A 17,718-nucleotide genomic window follows, 5' to 3' on the forward strand; every position below is an offset into this window, starting at 1 on the left:
CATTGGCATTGTTTTTAGAGAGCACCAATACTGCTTTGATAGAGGTAGCCTCGTGGAACATGAAGCATCGCTTCTTGCTGAGTCAAGGAAATATTTGCATATCTGAGGTGCATGTGTCATAAGCTCGAATGCTGTTTAGAGGCTGCTAATAAGAAAATTACTTGACTTGCCTTCCAGAGATTGCTTCAGTAGTCTATGCTACTCCATCATAAACAATTTACCAGGGTGAACATTCACCACAGTTGGCTTTGCAATGTTTATGCAAAATACCACAATTGGTTACTAGACATGTGACTGCACTAAAACTTGGAATTAATGACCAGTAAGATTTATGGGACCAGCAAAACTTAGTTTATTACTCCAGAACAAAATGCGAGGCACTTCGGTTATTTCTGCCATAGAGTTTCTTACAGTAATTACTAGAGGGAACTCTGGCGCTGCAGTCGTACCACCATGGGAATGATGGGAAGCACATGGATTTGTCGGATAATCGTGCTTGTGAATTCAGACGTTCTTGTGGCTTCGTATATTATACGCTATATAAATCTCATTGCCGTAAATTTCAGCGCAGTCTATACTCTTCGAAGTGCAGAAGACGGCGTCAACACGCACAATCGCTATTAATTGCAACGATTGAGCTTGTCCAGGTAGCCAAATCGAAGGGCGCCAAGCGTCTCAAGGCACTGGTATGCCCGCGATAAATTCATCAGGGCGTTGCACTCGCTTGTCGTTACATGCCTCCGTGGCTTAATGGTTTCAATATCACACTTCTGTTCTAGAGTTCCTGTGTCTGAATCCTGTCGTCGGACGATTTTCATGTTTATTTATTTATTACACAGTATATTGTTGAGAATGACTAGTTTACAAAGTCACAAAGCCGTTTGAAGCCAAACAGATGAAGTTTAGGCAAATCCATGTACTTCCCATAATTTCCATGCTGCTACAGCCGTTCTTGTTTGATCTCCTGTGGACACTAACGTCAGAGTTCCCTCTAGTAATTATTGTATGAAACTCTGATTTCTGCGCCTCACTCGTGCAGAAGCGGCACCACACCTGCTGCGTAAACATGCACTACCTTTCGGCCAAGTGCAGGGAATGCTGTGAACTCGCCCTGTACAAAGCCTGCACTAAGTAAAACGAATCACAACGTGCAGGTGCTGCCACGTTGAACTGGTGGAATGAGGAGTGAAATTCAGCACCTCCTGAACTAGTTCAGAAAGTGCAGGTTAATCTAGTGGAGATTAATAGTAACAGAAGTTGAGTGATTCTGCGTTACATTCACGAAATATACTTCATGATACTTTTCCATTTATTTCATCAGTTATTAAGAATCCCTTTTGCATTGTTGGACAAAACTACAGAATGCCAACATATTTTCTAGCATTCACTGGTAACAAACATGTCAAAACTTGTTCTAGTGTCTGGATTGCCGCTTTAGCCATTAACCCCCAAGTTAATTCCGGAAAAATGCACCAAATTTTTTACGTACTCAATTTTTCGGCGTCATTCTCATTCTAAAAATATATTACTTCATTGGTCTCTGGTTAGAAATAACACAAAAATAAGAGCTGCTCTTGAGGGCAGCTTTCCCTCAATGCCGACTGTAACTCATCTTTGACAATACGAGCAGTATAACATCGGGCAGAAAGAGTGCAACTCGTCATTGGCGATATTGGTACTACCTCCAGTCACTAGTACAGCTTGGGATCAATGGTTAAATGTTGCGACTTTGTTGATGCCCAATTTTAATTCTGCAGCTGTTACACTTGGGTGTAGCATGTGTATGTACGTGTGCATGCATTAAAATGACTTCACGCTAGAGCAAAGCAACTGTAGTGCAGAGAGGCATTAGTCATCTTTATATATTTGCTTTGTAAAGATGCACTAAGTTTATTTTTTGCAGTATAGGCTTGGCGCTAATTGGCCAAAGATGCCCTTGTGCTACTAAAACCTATCAATTAATTCGCTTTTTGCAGTAGCAGGTGCTTATTCCTTTTTCAGGATTGGTCTGTGAGTTTTAGTTTGTTTTTCTTGAACTGTGCAATTTCCACTCACAGGACTGCATGTCATGTGAAGTGTTCCTTTTTCAATCAAGAATGTTGAGGTTGTGTTTGTGAAACTCGATTTCTTGCCTCAAACGAGCTTGTACAAACTGACCAAGCTGATAATTCTACCTGCTTATATATTAAATGTGTTGCGGTTATGAACCCTCATAATGAATGACACACAGTATAAAAATTTTATCTAATAAAACGATTTAATGAAATTTTTCATGTTTTTCGCGTTCGTGTTCACTTCTCTACTCTCGTGTCCTGTCTGCATGTCTCGCCTCTTTTTTTTTGCATATTAAATATCGTATAAACTTAACCATGCTTTTTTACCACAATGCAGGGGGAAAAAGCTCCGGTAACACCATGCATTCAGTATGGTGGCCCAGACGTGTATGCAAGCAACCTCCTTCATGTGGACCAAGAACTACTCTGCAGTGTCTCACAGTCTTCCATGCGAAGCCCTCAACATTCTCGTCTCAGTGGAATGGCTGCCCATCTATCTGCGTGTCCATCACCAAGACGGCTAGTTGTAAAGCTTCTGTACCCGTTTAAGAAAGCTTAATGATTTTTTTTATTTAGTTTTCACGGTTGGCCGTAGAATCTTAACATTTTTGATGTTTCTAACGTTTTTACCTGGCACAAAGTGGCGCAATAACTTTAAACCGGTGTAATGTATTTAAGTGATGCTCACTCTAATGCCTATCTGGTTTTGTTTGTGTTTAAGAAATTTGAATGTCTGATGAGGTAACAGCATTTAAATTTGTCATCGTGGCTTGGTTCAATGAGCTGCTAGGAAATAAGATGCAAAACTTATCACATGCCAGTTGTAGCATTTTTGTATTCATGACTAAAGTATACACGTTTCAAAAGATGGAAAGTGGGGAAAAAAAGCCTCAAGAACATAATCATCCTAGGATTGTCATGTCCTTACAACTCTGCAATGACTAATGCCTCATGCATCTTGGGAGCACAATGGTCGCAATGCCTACAGGTATACTTGATAAGAGACTAGCTTGCAAAAATTTAGTTGAGAGTTAGCGCTCATCCTGTCTGCTTCTAGTCTGTGTCCATGCCACTTCGCGCTACAATCCAAGATCATGTTACTGTACCAACTCGCCCAACTTTTTATCCTTGTGTTAAAGACACACTCAGACTTGTTCTTACTTATGTGACCGGTTATTTTTGTGCTTTATAATAAGATGCAGTGCTTTTCGAATGAAAACGTGATATTTAGTAGTGAGGTTATTTAAAAAACTGTTCTGCTTAAAATTTAATTGAGCAAGCCTGTGCCATTATTCGGTGCTTATGTCTTTGTATTGGTATGGTTTTACTCATCTTCCTTTTTACTTTTAAAATGTGCAAACATTATTATGTAACCATTTCTCTTGAGTGAAATAAATACTTCTGACATTTCGTCACAAATTTTACAATGATGTTGTTCAATTACGTAACCTTAGACTAGCTGATTGTTGTTCTGGTAGCTTAACTTACAATGCCTTTGCAATATTCAATGCAAGCACATGGTGAAAAATAAACTAAGTTATTGGGTATAAGCAGGTATCTTTCAGTAAATGGAGCATACGTATATTTCAGGAAATAGTGCATGCTTATATATTGAACAGCAAGGACAGCTACACATGCTGTTTTGTTCGTAAATGCTGAAACATGATTCGACGTGGAAGCACTTTGTTCTTTGGCTTTGAGTGCTACCTTTAAGTCATGTGTCAAAGTAGTAGTAGAAGCATCCCGTGGCGATAAATGACAACTTTGATGAATAGAGGTGTAAAATGTGTGCTTAAAACGGCAAAAAACTGTTTGACAGGCAAACATATGCTTCTGTAGTACTGTACTTGTTACCGTCGCCAATCCATGCATTGCTTGTGCTCTATTGCATTCAATATGAGCTACAACAACGAGCTGTGGTGTCTTTCCCTCCTGGTCGAGCTGGTGTTGCGAAAATGTTTGACCAAGAAAAGTGGACGTTTTTAATTATTTCTGAAATGCATGTAACTATGCTTTTGGCTGTGTGCTGTTTCCGCGGGATTATAAGTACTGGTGCACCAAGGTGCGGGAGATCCTGTGTCCTTAGTGCAGCGCGCATTGTTATTGCGCTCTGCATCCGACCGGCAGTGTACTATCACTGCAGAGGAAGATTACGAAAAGCATGGCCTGTGTGCCTTGCTGCAATGGTGAAACCTTCAATTGTTTGCCTGAAAGGGTCGCACGTTATGCTACCACATGACGGACCAGAAGCGCAATATGACGACGCCTCACAGATTCTGGCTCATACTGAACAAGGTAGTACCGTAGCTAAGGCTAGGCAGCATTCACAACAGCTAGTCTGCCCATTAACTACATGGCTGTAGTGAACGCTAAAATACTTGCAGGGATAACACCCTTTTGGAAGCGTGTTGTCCATGCTACACCCATATTGAAAGGGTGGTGTCTCTGTTACACCCCATATAGAAAGGGTGTTGTTAGCTTTACACCCATAGGCGAGGTGACGTCATATTAACACCCCTTCTCTTGTAGGGTGTTAATTTGCACCCTTTGCTTGAGGTGTAGCAATACACCCAAAAAGGGTGTCACCCATGGGACAAGTCATTTACACCCTTAAGGGTGTTAAAATGTTTAGAGTGCATGAAATTACGAGCAAACATTTCGGTCTAACAGTTAAAATTTCCGCACATATAAGTTTTCCATTCCAGTAACATCAATGCAAGGTAACTTTTTATTTAATATCAGTGATTATTAAGCTTGAAAGCAAATTTGCGGCTCACATCTCCATGTGCTGCATTTATATTCGATATCGAACACGCCGTCGCCCTCATGCCTTCCCCGCCACAACAAAGCCGTTGCGGAGCTCCTGCGGACAGCTTCGCTGTAAAACACCCGGAGTTGCCCAAATTTGCAAAACATTTCTAGCGGATATCGGCTAAACTACAGAGTGAGCTAGCGGTTAGATAACTCACCTGCTTGGACGACATGAAAGACGCACGGCTGTCGCTGCTTTCCAATGCGGTTGAACGCCATGCAAAGCAGGGTCCCGTACTCGGTGTGGCTGTGAGGGATGTATCGGGCGACGCTGTGCGTGCCCTCCGCCCAGAAGCTCTTGAGGGGCCGCTGTTGGAGCGTGCTGTTGAAGCGCCACTCGAACGTCACATTACTCGGGTCTGCCTCGACCTCGCAGTGCACCTCGACCTCCTGGTGCCGTGACGCGGCATACACTACGTGCTGGTTGGCCTTGCACAAGGGGGCGTCTGCGCCGTCGCCAAGCAGAAAAGACAAACAGAAAGTTTCGCGACGTCAAATTAAAGGTCTAACTATTCATTCTTACGGCATAGTTCATAACGCCAGACCAGCGAGAAAAATTGCGGCTAATTAACATTAATGGCGGCAAATCTATGTACTACGAGTGACGCACACAACACACAACTTATCTCCTCGCATTGGTAGTAACACTGAAGAGCGTTGGTAAATTGATTGAAAACCGCAGATTTTACACGGAAGAACGCCTTGGATACTGAATGGTTTAGAGGGGTTTCTACTCAATAGGTTTTAAGCCTAATAATGTGAATCCTAAGGGAATCGGGTATGAAGAGTAAACTTTATAGGAGTACTCTAACGCTCTAAAAACGTGTCTCGTGGCAAGGTGCAGTGCGGCTTAGGAGATGAGGAAGGCTATCATGTCATCTAAAGCGAATGGGCGATCACGCAGTATCCCAAACAAGGCAACACCCCACAATGGTAGCGGAAGGCTGTACAACGACCGCGCTTCCTTAATTCGTCAAAAATGTGCCTTCCGATAGTGCGATTTTCTTGATAGTGTAGGCAAACGTGCATTCGTATTTTGCCCAGTCGAGTGTTGAATTGATTCGGCTTAAGCCAGCACGCACCCTGCGTACGCGCCTGTGACGTCTGGTTCCACGAGATCACCACGTCAGGTTTCAGTGACGTCATCAAACTCGTTTTAAACAAACGAAGTCTGTGCTGGCTTGGTTGCTGCGGCATTTCTATGTTGAGCACGAGGTATTGGGTTCAATCCTGGTGAGTGGGCCGCAGTCAGGTGGGGGCGCAAAGCAAAAGCGTGCGCGTACCGTGAACTAAACGCACGCTGGTTTAGTGAAATTGATTACAAGCTCTCCACGATGGCGTCTCACATATTCCACTGTGAACGTTCCGGACAATAAAACTAACAATTTATTTTTTAACGTCCGCGGAATCTTTGCGAACAGTTTTTAAAATGGTGACACTAATAGGCAACGTGAATAAATATAAGTCATGCTGTCAACAAATTCAGCCTCCATAGCGTAATTACTGGGTCGAAGGCTATCCAATCACGAAATAGAAACGAGACAAAGTTGCTGCTTCAACAATTATTTTGTACTTCATAGCAATTTCCTGTGAAAATGATTCTGTTTTTTTTTTCAAATCGCCTTGCGTACTTATTAGCATCTGTTTATAAGCACAGGATTACACGGCGACTATTACACTAAATAACCTTCTATCCGTTCTCTATCGTCTCCTCTAGCAAAATTTTGTCAGAAATACATTCATCAAGAAAAGAAACAAAACAGAAACAGATGGGTTGGCGTCAAAAATGCGGTCAGCCTGCCTTATGTAGCCACTCTCAATACAGAAGTCATTTTCTAGAAAAGTACCGGAGACAGTGAAGAATTGTAGGAGCTTTACATGTAAGTATAAGTTCGCGGCAGGAGCTACAGTATTGTAGGCTTATATGACCCTGCGGCACACAACCCTTTCTTACCACTTTCTAACAAAACCTGCAATGTTACGCCGGGTAACCAAGTTGAACCTTCGGAGGCTCTCAGAGTACCACCATCTAGAGCAATGAAACAGCACTGAGACGAGGAATAAAGTTACATTCTTGCTAGGCCATTTCAAGAAACGTACTACGCCTGAGCTTTCCATCAAAATCGCCTTTTACGGACCACTGAGTTTTTTGTTTCCTCTTTTTTATTACCACGTCAAGTTCACCGTCATGCTGTTGAAGGCTTAAGAAGAATGTGCGACCTGGAAATGGAGTAGGACGACTTCTCGCTATGCGCTCGCTAGCACAAAGCACGGGAATCCTCGTAAACGAAAGTCGTAGCGCCAGCACATCGTTGTGGGAAATTTTTACGTTTAGTTCCCTCAACCTCTTTATGCGGGCCAGACTCTTGTGTTACAATGCAAAGGGAACAAAGCACATCAGCAACAAACGTACGCAAACCGGCACCTCAGCTTTGATTGATGGCCTGAACTCCGGAAGGAAGTTTCAAAACGTACGCTTCAGACATTTGAAAGGAAGCGCAATGCTGCCATGGAAGTGCTTCTTCACGACGAAGGGAGTTTCTCAGTTTCTCTCACGCTTACTTCCCGTCTGTGCTCAGCCAACTGCAACGAGCCGAGAATGATCATTCAAAGTTGTGTACAGCACAACCAAAGAAAGAAATGAAATGTCAAGGCCGTCTAGCGCTAGCAGAAAAGCCTGGACAACTTCAACTGTAAAGGATATTATATATGTACAAAAACAATTAGCATTTTGTGGTGCGTCTATTTTGGTTTATTTTGTATTAATCACTCGATCTAAGTTAGTGTCTCGCATTTGCTAGCAGAAACTGCAGAACTTGTCGTTGTGTCGCTTTTTAATATTTTCCATCTTTGAAAACATTTGCAAAAGGTTCTGTATTACCGAAATGTTGGTACATGAACTCATATAAACATCATTTGTTGATTGAAGAATTTATTGAACAAGGGCTGCAAAACTGAGCCTGTTGGTGCATTTGCCGGAGAGCTAAACGGCGGGAGAGGGACACGGCTGCGCGCACTCGTTGATCGATACGTGGACCGTTTGGCGTCACAGCGAAAGAATTGTAACTATTTCCCCGTCGTATATTAGTTTTCGGTATTTTAAATAAAAACTGCTTGTGATCGTGTAGCGTGCCTTCATAGAAGTTTCAAAACAATTTGTTGCTTGTGGAGACGATGTCACCTCAATGACTGCTAACATTTCAACTCTCCACCGAATATATCATTCGCTCCTGCACTTGCACAAGCCATAGGTATACCTAATGTTGCCTACTTGTATACTTTTCAGAATGCGCACTCTTAGAGTAGCATACAACGCGCCTATATCTGTGCAGTCACTTTCAACACTTGCCAACTTTTTTTTTCGTAAACTTTGACTGCGTTTCCGGAAGCGTAGTTTTGCATGCAAGCCTTCAACAACCACCAATATTTAATTTCAGCGGCTTCATCAAGTGATTGGTAGAACTGGAGTACCTTGTCTCGTTTCAAATTCTCCTACACAGCTGTTCATATGTAAATTCAGTAGAATGGCGCAATGTGCGATTTCTGCAAACGTGGTTTTGCGAAACGTCATGTGAAAAATAACACAGACATGACAAAGTATCCCTGATGCAAGCATAAAGCATTGGACTCTGTTCACAAGAAATATGGCCTGCACACGGAGCAAACGACATCTCCTTACTATTAAAAATACGCAATTATACAAGAGCTAATTAATGGTGCTCTGGTTTCAAAAAACAAATCTACCCACGAAAAGCTTGATCGCGGACGGCTCCTGGGCCTGTATTCATAAAAAAACTATTACTTCATAATTGTGCGTAAGAGAAAGAGTTTCAGCCGATTCCGAATATAACATGTGACCGGACAATGGTACAGAGCACTAATGAAAAAAAAGAAATGGTTATTGATTGGGTCCCTGATTATGTTACAATCACCGGAAGGCCATTAACCTGGCGCGGTGGCTTAGCGGCTATGGTGTTGCGCTGTTAAGTACGAGAGGGCAGGATTGAATCCTAGCCGGGAGGACCGCATTTCGATGGGGATGAAATGCGAAAAGGCCCGTGTTCCGTGCATTGGGGGCAGGTTAAAGATCCCTTGGTGGTCACAATTATTCCGGGGTCCCGAACAACGACATACCTCATAATCAAATGGTCATTTTAGCAAGTAAAACCGATGGCTAACCAGCAAAGCTGAAATGTGCGGTCCTGGTGTTTATTACTAGGTTAATTTAGACGGTTCACTAAACGACAGCTTGGTTGGCCACCGGATCCTCGGTACACAATCGCTGCTTGCGCTCAGCTGCACGAGTCTCTTCTCGTGTCCGGGCCGCAACATCGGCACGGCGTACACGAGCGCGTTCCCGGTTCTGCTCGCGGCGTTGCTGATGTAAAGCTGCCTGCTCCTAAGGAGTACGTATGACGCGCGGCCTGCACATTTCGGAGCTGGAAAGAAACTGCTGCGTGCGCCCTCTGCTGCGACGGAGAGCAACGATCACACTACTGGCGCAGCTAATCAAACACCACCTAGATAGCACAAGGCTTTTTCACTCAGACCTATGACATTATTTTACCCCTCCCGAGTGCCATAGAATTTAATGGGGATGTTCCCGGGTAGAGAACAGCCCTTTCCACGTGACCGCTTTTATTACTCCATCCATGTGAGGGAAATTACGGGCTAGGTCGCGTGACGTCATGGGTCGGAGTAAACAGGCCTTGTGCTATTAAGTGGTGTTGACTGATCGCGTGCCTCTCTTTCTATTTTTTGTTTCTTCGTGCATGCGCATGGGGTTGCGCCGGAGGAGGTTTCGGCGTACAGACGATCGACAGACAGACGGACGGAACGACAAATTGGCTAGCCGATGACCACGCATTAACGGCCGATTGACGATGATGGTAGCGACCACGCATTGCTATCATCGTCACAGGTAAAGGCGTCAGAAACTGCTTGGAAAGCGTCCATATAATTTTTGATGGTAACGTGAGTGATAGAAAGAACTAATACCTCAGTCTATTGCCTTCACTCAGCCTGAGAGGACAGATTTTCCCCCGATGCGATATTCCATTCTCCTCGTTTTCTTTGTGTTGTTTTTTCCCTTACCCCTCCTCCCACTGCAGAGTGGCCTACTTAAGCTTTACTCTGAATAGCCTGTCTGATTATTACCTCTTCTTTTCATTATCAGTCTTCTCCCTACACGTTTCTCGTTTTCATCGCCGTGGCCGGCGAAACGGCTGCCAATAAGATACAAGCAAGACATTTTGGCGCGGCAGCTTACCTTGCCCTCGCGCAGGCTACTCGCGAAAAAGCACATATTGCCTCGCAGCTTAAAGCCAATAGCGGCCTTAGCTCTCAGGAAAATTTGCTTTTTAAATCCTTGTGACGTAAATCTGGAGTTTTACGCGCCAAAACTACGATTTGATTATGAGGCACTCCGGATTCATTTTGACCGCCAGGGGATTTTTAACGCGCCCCCACAGCCCGAGACTCGGACGTTTTTGGATTTCGCCTCCACCCAAACGCGGCCGCCGCGAATGGGATTTCATCCCACGATCTTGCGCTTCGCCGCGCAACACCTTAGCCGCCAAGCCGCTGCGGCGGTCACGTTGTGTCTTTTCGCTTGAAACTGTATGCTTGAAAAAAAAGGCAGGAAAGTGCGTTTGTTGGTGGTGAGAGGAGGGGGGGGGGGGGCAAGAGGCGTTGCTTACTCAAGACACTGAACCCTAGTTAAAACATAGACAGCCCACATTTTGAAACCGCGTTGCTGCACCGCAAGACAAGCGGAGTGAACCATTTTTGCGTGTTGGATTCCATGTTCTACTTCAACGGCCACATTTGTTGGGGCGGAAAGCAAACAAAATCAATTTTGTACGGCCTCCCGGATTTTAAACAGTATCATCCTTATGTCGAACACACGCAGCGTGATCACCTATAAAACGACGGGCAACGGTGAGATGGGCAATGGCATGCGCCAGCGCACATTACACACTTCAGTGCTTGCGTAGTCTGCTATGCTGGTCCCTTCAGAGTGCACTCGTCCCTCCCTTTATAACCCGTGCGGCCCCTCTATTCACGTATAATAACAGGGGCCCTATAACGTAAACCTGTTATTGTCTATTTTTATTTTATCAGATTCACCAATGTACCTGATATTTATCATAACAGAAGGTTGATGCAATGCTGGAGAAAGCTCTTACAGCTTCTAATTTTGATGATTATAATGATACCCATGCACTCGCACAAAAAGTATAATAAATGCTAAATAAATAATTGTACGTTTAACGTCCAGCTGCATGATCCGAAACATGCAAAGGGAAATTTACTCCACGAAATTGAGATTGTAAATTAATCTACAACAATTTGTAAGGGAATTCTTTGCTGCTCTATTTGTGCCGGAAGCACGGCACAATACTGAACATCTTGGTAGAGGTGTAACAGCAATCATGGGGTTAGGAACAGGCACTCTAACAGAGCATACAAAATACTACAAGACATCTTGAGTACTTCGTGATTCCTCCGTATGAGAGAAATAGGCTAAAGCTGCAGAAAAAAAATGTATACCTAGCTTTAGAAAGAGATGTCACAATGTAACAATGCGTGGAAACAAATGATTGCAGGCGGACATGTAACGGCCACCTCACGCCAACGAGCAAGGACAGCTGGCCTTACGCAAGAAATAACCGTAATGGGGCCGTCACGAAACATTAAGCAAGATACCTTGAGGTGCTGCGACAGTAAACCCTTTCAACCTTGTTATCGGAAAACGAGCAATAAACCCTGTGCCTCTTATCATCGCCAGTTTACGGGACCGGATCTCTCCGCCTCTCCCGTGGCGTTTTGCCATTCTTTCCCTTGTCGATAATCGGAAACTAGCAGGCTTTCTGCCGTTGTCCTTTTTTTCCCCCGTTTCACATTCCTGCCCTGTAGGACGGGATAGACATTCGTCCTGAAAGCGCATTGCGCAAGTCACCCTCTCTCACGAACTAATGTACCTGCCAAGTACTGCATATGTCCACTTATTACGACGTAAATCATTCGAAGCCACCGAACGATTTCTTCGATTGCTACTTGTGCTGCTTAACAGCGACACGAAAACTCCGCGAAAGGGTATAAAGCCTTTCCGGTAGGCTTTTCCTTGAGCAAACAGCTAGACGCGAGTGTGGACGCAAAGAGATAAATTAAGCTGTGGCACTTTGGCCTTTGAGGCGTTCTCATGATTCAATAAAATAAAATTGAATTTTTTGCAAAACATGGATGCCAACTCAACTGTTGCGCGGCATAACATATAGAAGCAAACATCTATAAGTTCCCAATAGAGCCATATCACGAGCAGTAACGCTACGCCACCGCTGCGGCAGCACCATGCAGTGTATCGGGGCCCCAGTAGTCCCTGTAGCGGCCGTTCTCTCTTTTTTTTCGTAGCCTTCGTACGGGCATTTCAGCTATACATCGGGCGATTTTTATCGTGTGGATCGACCTATATTCATACTTGAGTACGACTATGTTTACGCGTTGCGCACTTGGATGGTTTAACAGTAGCAGAACGCATAAATGTATCTGGTTTTATATCTTTCCAGCCGATAAACACGAGCTGAGACAATGTATACGGAATGTCAGCAGGGCAGCGGGAACGTCTCCAGACACACCGATATACCCCCGCCCGACTACTTCGTCTCCCTCGTGACGCCGACCGGTTCTCGGGGAGAAGAGGTCCCATGCTCCGGGGAAGTTTCTGGCGAACGACTGTGGGAGCAGGAGGACACCTAGCGCAGCGGAAGCGGCCAGATCGACAGAACACCAAGCGACGACGGACGCCGGAAGCCGCCGCTTTTACCGCGGCTAAATTCGTAAACATCTTCGTTCTCTGCTTCCTTTAGGCTCATCAAGATTGCAGGAAGCCCGCGCGTTTATCTTCGGAAGATCCAATAAAGCATTTGGTTTGCTTTTTTTTCCTACCACTATATGGCTTTGACAGGTTTGCGCATGTGCGATGGTGTGCCTCTGATATAGTTAGTATCCAAGTACGTCTTCAAAAAAATAAATTCAGTTTTGCTGGTTTGTTTTACATGCAAGAACCTGAATATGATTTTCAGGCACTAGGTAGTGAGGGACTCCGAATGATTTTGACCACCCCGGGTTCATTACCATGCACCCAAACTACGGTAAACGGGCGTTTTTTTGCCATTCGCCCCCATGGGAATGCGGCCCGCGACACCTGGGTTTCACCCCGCGACCTCTTGCTTAGCAACTCCATGCCGAATCCAATACGCTACTAGCGCAGGTGAGCTACCTGTGCGCTCTCGGAAGCTAGGCAGTGCCCGTATGTAGACCCTAAGTAAGGGCTAGACCTGGTAGGACCTCCTCGCAGCTTCACGTATACAAAGCTCGCATCGCTTAAAGCTCGTCCGCTCTTTGCGTGCCGTGTACGTGCGCACACTTGCAGCAACCTGCGCATTCATTCCGATAATTTATAAAGGTTTAGCGCTTACCGCTGCTCTTTCTTCACCCGGACTCGTTGTAGTGGCGCATAAATGTTCACACTAGAACATTTTTTTTTTTTTTTATCTGAAAGCGTGGCCGCGTTTCGGATTTTCTCGCGGAGCGATTCGAACGGCAACCGCGGCTAACGAAGGCGCCTAGCGGGCGCCGGTGCGATCAGAGGATTACTGACGTAATGGCGGCGCTTAACTGAGGAAAAACTGACCCATGCGCGTGAACGCTGTGTATATCGGTGTATTAAACTATGCACGGAAATATCTTGGAGTCTTCATTACCGCCATTTATTTTTGCCCAAAGTTGTACTTCTACGTAACGGAGTAGGAAAAAAGGTAAAAAAAAAAATACTATACTGACCTATACACAGCTTCATTGGGCGCCGTGCATATTATCACTTGATGCTGTAGAACTTGAAATGAAAAGCCCGCTCAGCTTTATTGTGGACGCCATCTAGACGAAGGGCGGCGTAACTGGTCTATCACTGACCTGAAGTGCATTGCGCAAGTAGCGCGACCCGAGTGAGTTGGAATATGCTCATGATATGATCATGAGATCATATCATGAGACACCAGATAGCGATACACCAGATAGATCAGAGATCATCCAGAGATCATATCATGAGACACAGATCATGAGACACCAGATAGCGTGTCACATAGTTATGACTTCGCTTGTGACACAGTGACGACCATTGTCGCCGCTGCACTTGCGTCACTGCGAGGCTGCCACCGTGTGACAATACACTTGAGTGTTTTTCGTAGACGACACGATTGGGTCTGTATTACTAATAGTTACCGTCGTGTGCTAACCCAATTCTTTCGCTTCATTAGAACACAGTTCACAAAGTTGCTGATCGCACATGTTCCGCCTTGAGAAATGGATTGCATCAAATGCGGGACACTGTTCTCGAAAATAGATACTACGTCCAGTACGTTAAGGAAGTTTGTGGAATTCTTAATTATTTCACCCGAGCACATATTTCAACTTACACGTTTAAGCAGTCGAGCTCAATAATTTTGCATTTCCTTTGAAGGATTTCAAGCACGTTCTACTAAATCTAAAGTGTTCATGTTGGAATAAGAACCAAGCACTGCCAAAAGCATGAGTTCAGAATATATCTCTTCAGTGGGCGAACGTCCGTCGAGGAAAACAAGCTATGCTCAAAGCGCCAGTGAACGATGGTACTGGCCATAGAACTTAACGCACGCATCAAGTACGTGCACTATTTGTGCGTGTACCACTGCACACTTCTCACTTGTCGCTTGCTTGCGCGTACAATAGAAAATCCTCAGTGCGATTCTCGTAGCACTGGCACTCGTAGTATAGAGGATAATTTCCTAATAGAATTAGCAATAAAAATGCAGAAATCCTTAATACAGAATACTGTGCGAAGAGATAATTGAATGGCTGCAATAGTCCAATACAAAACGGGCACAGGCAGAAATTGAAACAATGCACACATGGGAATATAATGTAGCAAAGTGTAAAGTTTGCCTGGTTGGTTAAAGTTTAGTAACGAATACGCTCAGATTTACGAAAGGAATAAAGTGACATCCACTGAGTGGTCGCAAGAAGCTACAATATAAACCGATACGGATTTCTGAGATGAGAAGCATTTAACTAGGCGAAAAACGTTCTTGCTGGTCCGAGATAAAAGCCGTGACTAAAGCATTTTCGGGTTGATTGCGTCGCCATTCGAGTTAACCAGGAAGCGCAAGATCGCAGGAAGAGGTTGAATTAGTCGGCAACTCAAAGCACATTGTCGCTGAATAAGGCAAGGGAATTCTGCGGGAGTCTGTGTTTGTAACTTCTTGCTACAGTTAGCTGGATAACAATTTATCCCTTTCATAATCCTTCATTTGTATACAGGAGGCTTTGGTGAACCCAGCTGCCATGTTCGAATTCGGCTTCATTAAGAATACAGTACTTTTTTCTAGTCGGCAGATTCTGCCAAAGTAAACACCAACTTCGCACATATTCTCAGAATGCTCGACGTTCAGCTGCTTGGTGATGTTTAGTATGAAATAAAAGCAATTAAGCTTCAAATATGTAAAACAGTATGCGACCAGGTACCGTAGCTCACTACGCTTAAACATTTATAGTTTCCAAGTTGTCACTTGTTCCTAGCTATTGCAATTTCAGAGAAATGTTAACTCTACTTATAAAGAGATGTTCATGCTTATATGACTGCTACGTGAGTTTACACTCTCGAGCACAAATAGCAAGGAAAGTGCATTGAGTGAGTTTTTCTCGTTCCCTAGGAATATGCTTTCAAATTACACGCACGAATCTGTAGCCATGAAGCCTCTTTCCCCTGTGAAGTGTTTGTAATATAAAGCATAGTGACGTTTAAATATAGAGCGCCAAACCTGTGAATAACTTAACATTTTACTAGGCCAACTATGCCCTCAAAAGCAAGTTACAGTGAAAGCCCAACGATTGCGGCGAATACAGTCGGCGATCGTCGAAATCTGATCTGCCGGCGAGAGACGTCGGCTTTTATACATGAGTCATTGAAGTTTCCAGAGTAATCGCTGGTGTTCGCGTGTGTTCCAGAAATACCGCACAATCCGCGTCCCGTACACAATCTGATTACGCAATCTTCAGTGAGAACAGACAACGCATAGAAAGATCGATAACATACCAATCACGCATGCTCGTCTTGCGCCGAGGTATAAGCTTTATTTGTTAGTGGGTGAAATGCAGTCCCCGAGAAAAGATAAATAATACACGTGTCAGTATGTTTCTTCGTCTCAGGTACCTAACAATAGTGTTGAAGACCAAGAAACCAAGCATTTAGCCATGGCCCTTTTTATTCATCATTCTGTAGCAGCAAGCAGAGGGTCACTCTAATTCTAGAAGCTTGCGTACCGTCAGTACTAATAATAATGATCCTAAAAACCACGGGAGCTATATGCCATATGAATGAGCTAAGAATGGCACGCGCATATTGGAAGTGCAAGAACGACTCGAACAACAAGGGAAGCTAAAGCTACAGATAGAATAGTGTGTAAATAACAAATTCTGACCTTGTTAACTGACAATATATTTAGAAGAAATAAAATGAGGTCCAATGAATCATTTTGATGGAAATGAATTTGAAGGTATCCTAACACTGATCGACGCTGCTCTAGTTCATTGCCTTCGCTACCCGGTATGGCTGTGGCGTTTGCAGCGTATCGGTTTCGAGGGCCACAGAAATCATTATGCTAAGAAAACAAGTATCAAAAGAGGATCATGACATGAAGTGCATTGAGTGCATGAAGTGCATCACTCTAGCAACCGGCTCTTGATGCCCTTTAAATTTCACGTGGTAACGAGCACTCATGAATATAATAAAATCATCCTCATCATCGTCATCATCTTCTCCTTCATCATCATCAGCAGCACATCATCATCATCATCATCATCATCATCATCATCATCATCATCATCATCATCAGTATTATTATTATTATTATTATTATTATTATTATTATTATTATTATTATTATTATTATTATTATTATTATTATTATTATCATTATTATTATTATTATTATTATTATTATTATTATTATTATTATTATTATTATTATTATTATTATTATTATTATTATTATTATTATATTCATCAGTAGTAGTAGTAGAAGTAGGAACAGTAGTAGTGGTAGACAAGCACTCACGCTGAACGCGCAGCTGGAGCGTCTCGCCCTGCGTTCGACCTTCGGCATTCGCAGCGCTGCAGGAGTAGAGGCCCGAGTGATGGGTCTGCACTCGCTGGATGACCAGGAAGTTCTTGGAGACGAGCACGTTCTCCGAGGCCTGCAACTCTTGCGCGTTGAACTGCCAGGCCACTTCTTCCACCGGAGGATTGGCATCCACGCGACACTCCAGGTACACGTCGTTGTTCTCCTGGATGTTGTCCAGGCTTAGCTTGGTGCCCAGCTGGAGCGAGATCTTCGGTTTGTCTGCAACGGTGGGGGAGAGAAGAGGCACACGTTCAGCATGCAGACCCACTGAGAGAGCATTCCTTAGGCTAAACGAAATTGTAGCGCCACACATAGGATGGCTAAAGACTGGCTAGACAATGGAAAAAAAAATGAAAATGCCTGAGAACCCCAAAATAATGAAGCTTATTACAAAACCAGAAAAGAAAACGTCTTCCCACGAATAGTCGTAGTAGTCAACGTTATTGCAATGAATGAATAAAAACCAACAACAAAGGCCTAGTTCATTTTCTCTCTTCAAATGTTTGCCTATAGTAGTTTCAAATTTATTCGCACCTTCGTCATCAATCCCATCATAATCGTCAGGCCGATGACATCCATAAAAAATGTCCTTTCCTAATCTTTTGTTGGCTCACTGGCAAAAGTTCTTCGTTTCC

General features: G+C 43.8%; 1 protein-coding gene across 2 annotated transcripts in view; it reads right to left on the minus strand.

The window, feature by feature from the left end:
- LOC135903084 (nephrin-like) overlaps positions 1 to 17,718 on the minus strand; it is a 342,159-nt gene that overhangs the window by 20,180 nt on the left and 304,261 nt on the right. For both annotated transcript variants that reach the window (XM_065433454.2, XM_070532333.1), the window contains 2 exons: positions 17,018 to 17,302; positions 5,024 to 5,311 (listed from right to left, as the gene is read on the minus strand). In XM_065433454.2, the coding sequence (XP_065289526.2) occupies positions 5,024 to 5,311; positions 17,018 to 17,302 (573 nt within the window). The remainder of the gene's footprint in view (positions 1 to 5,023; positions 5,312 to 17,017; positions 17,303 to 17,718) is intronic.

The sequence above is a fragment of the Dermacentor albipictus genome, chromosome 1, assembly GCF_038994185.2.
Source record: "Dermacentor albipictus isolate Rhodes 1998 colony chromosome 1, USDA_Dalb.pri_finalv2, whole genome shotgun sequence".
NCBI classification, from domain to species: domain Eukaryota; kingdom Metazoa; phylum Arthropoda; class Arachnida; order Ixodida; family Ixodidae; genus Dermacentor; species Dermacentor albipictus.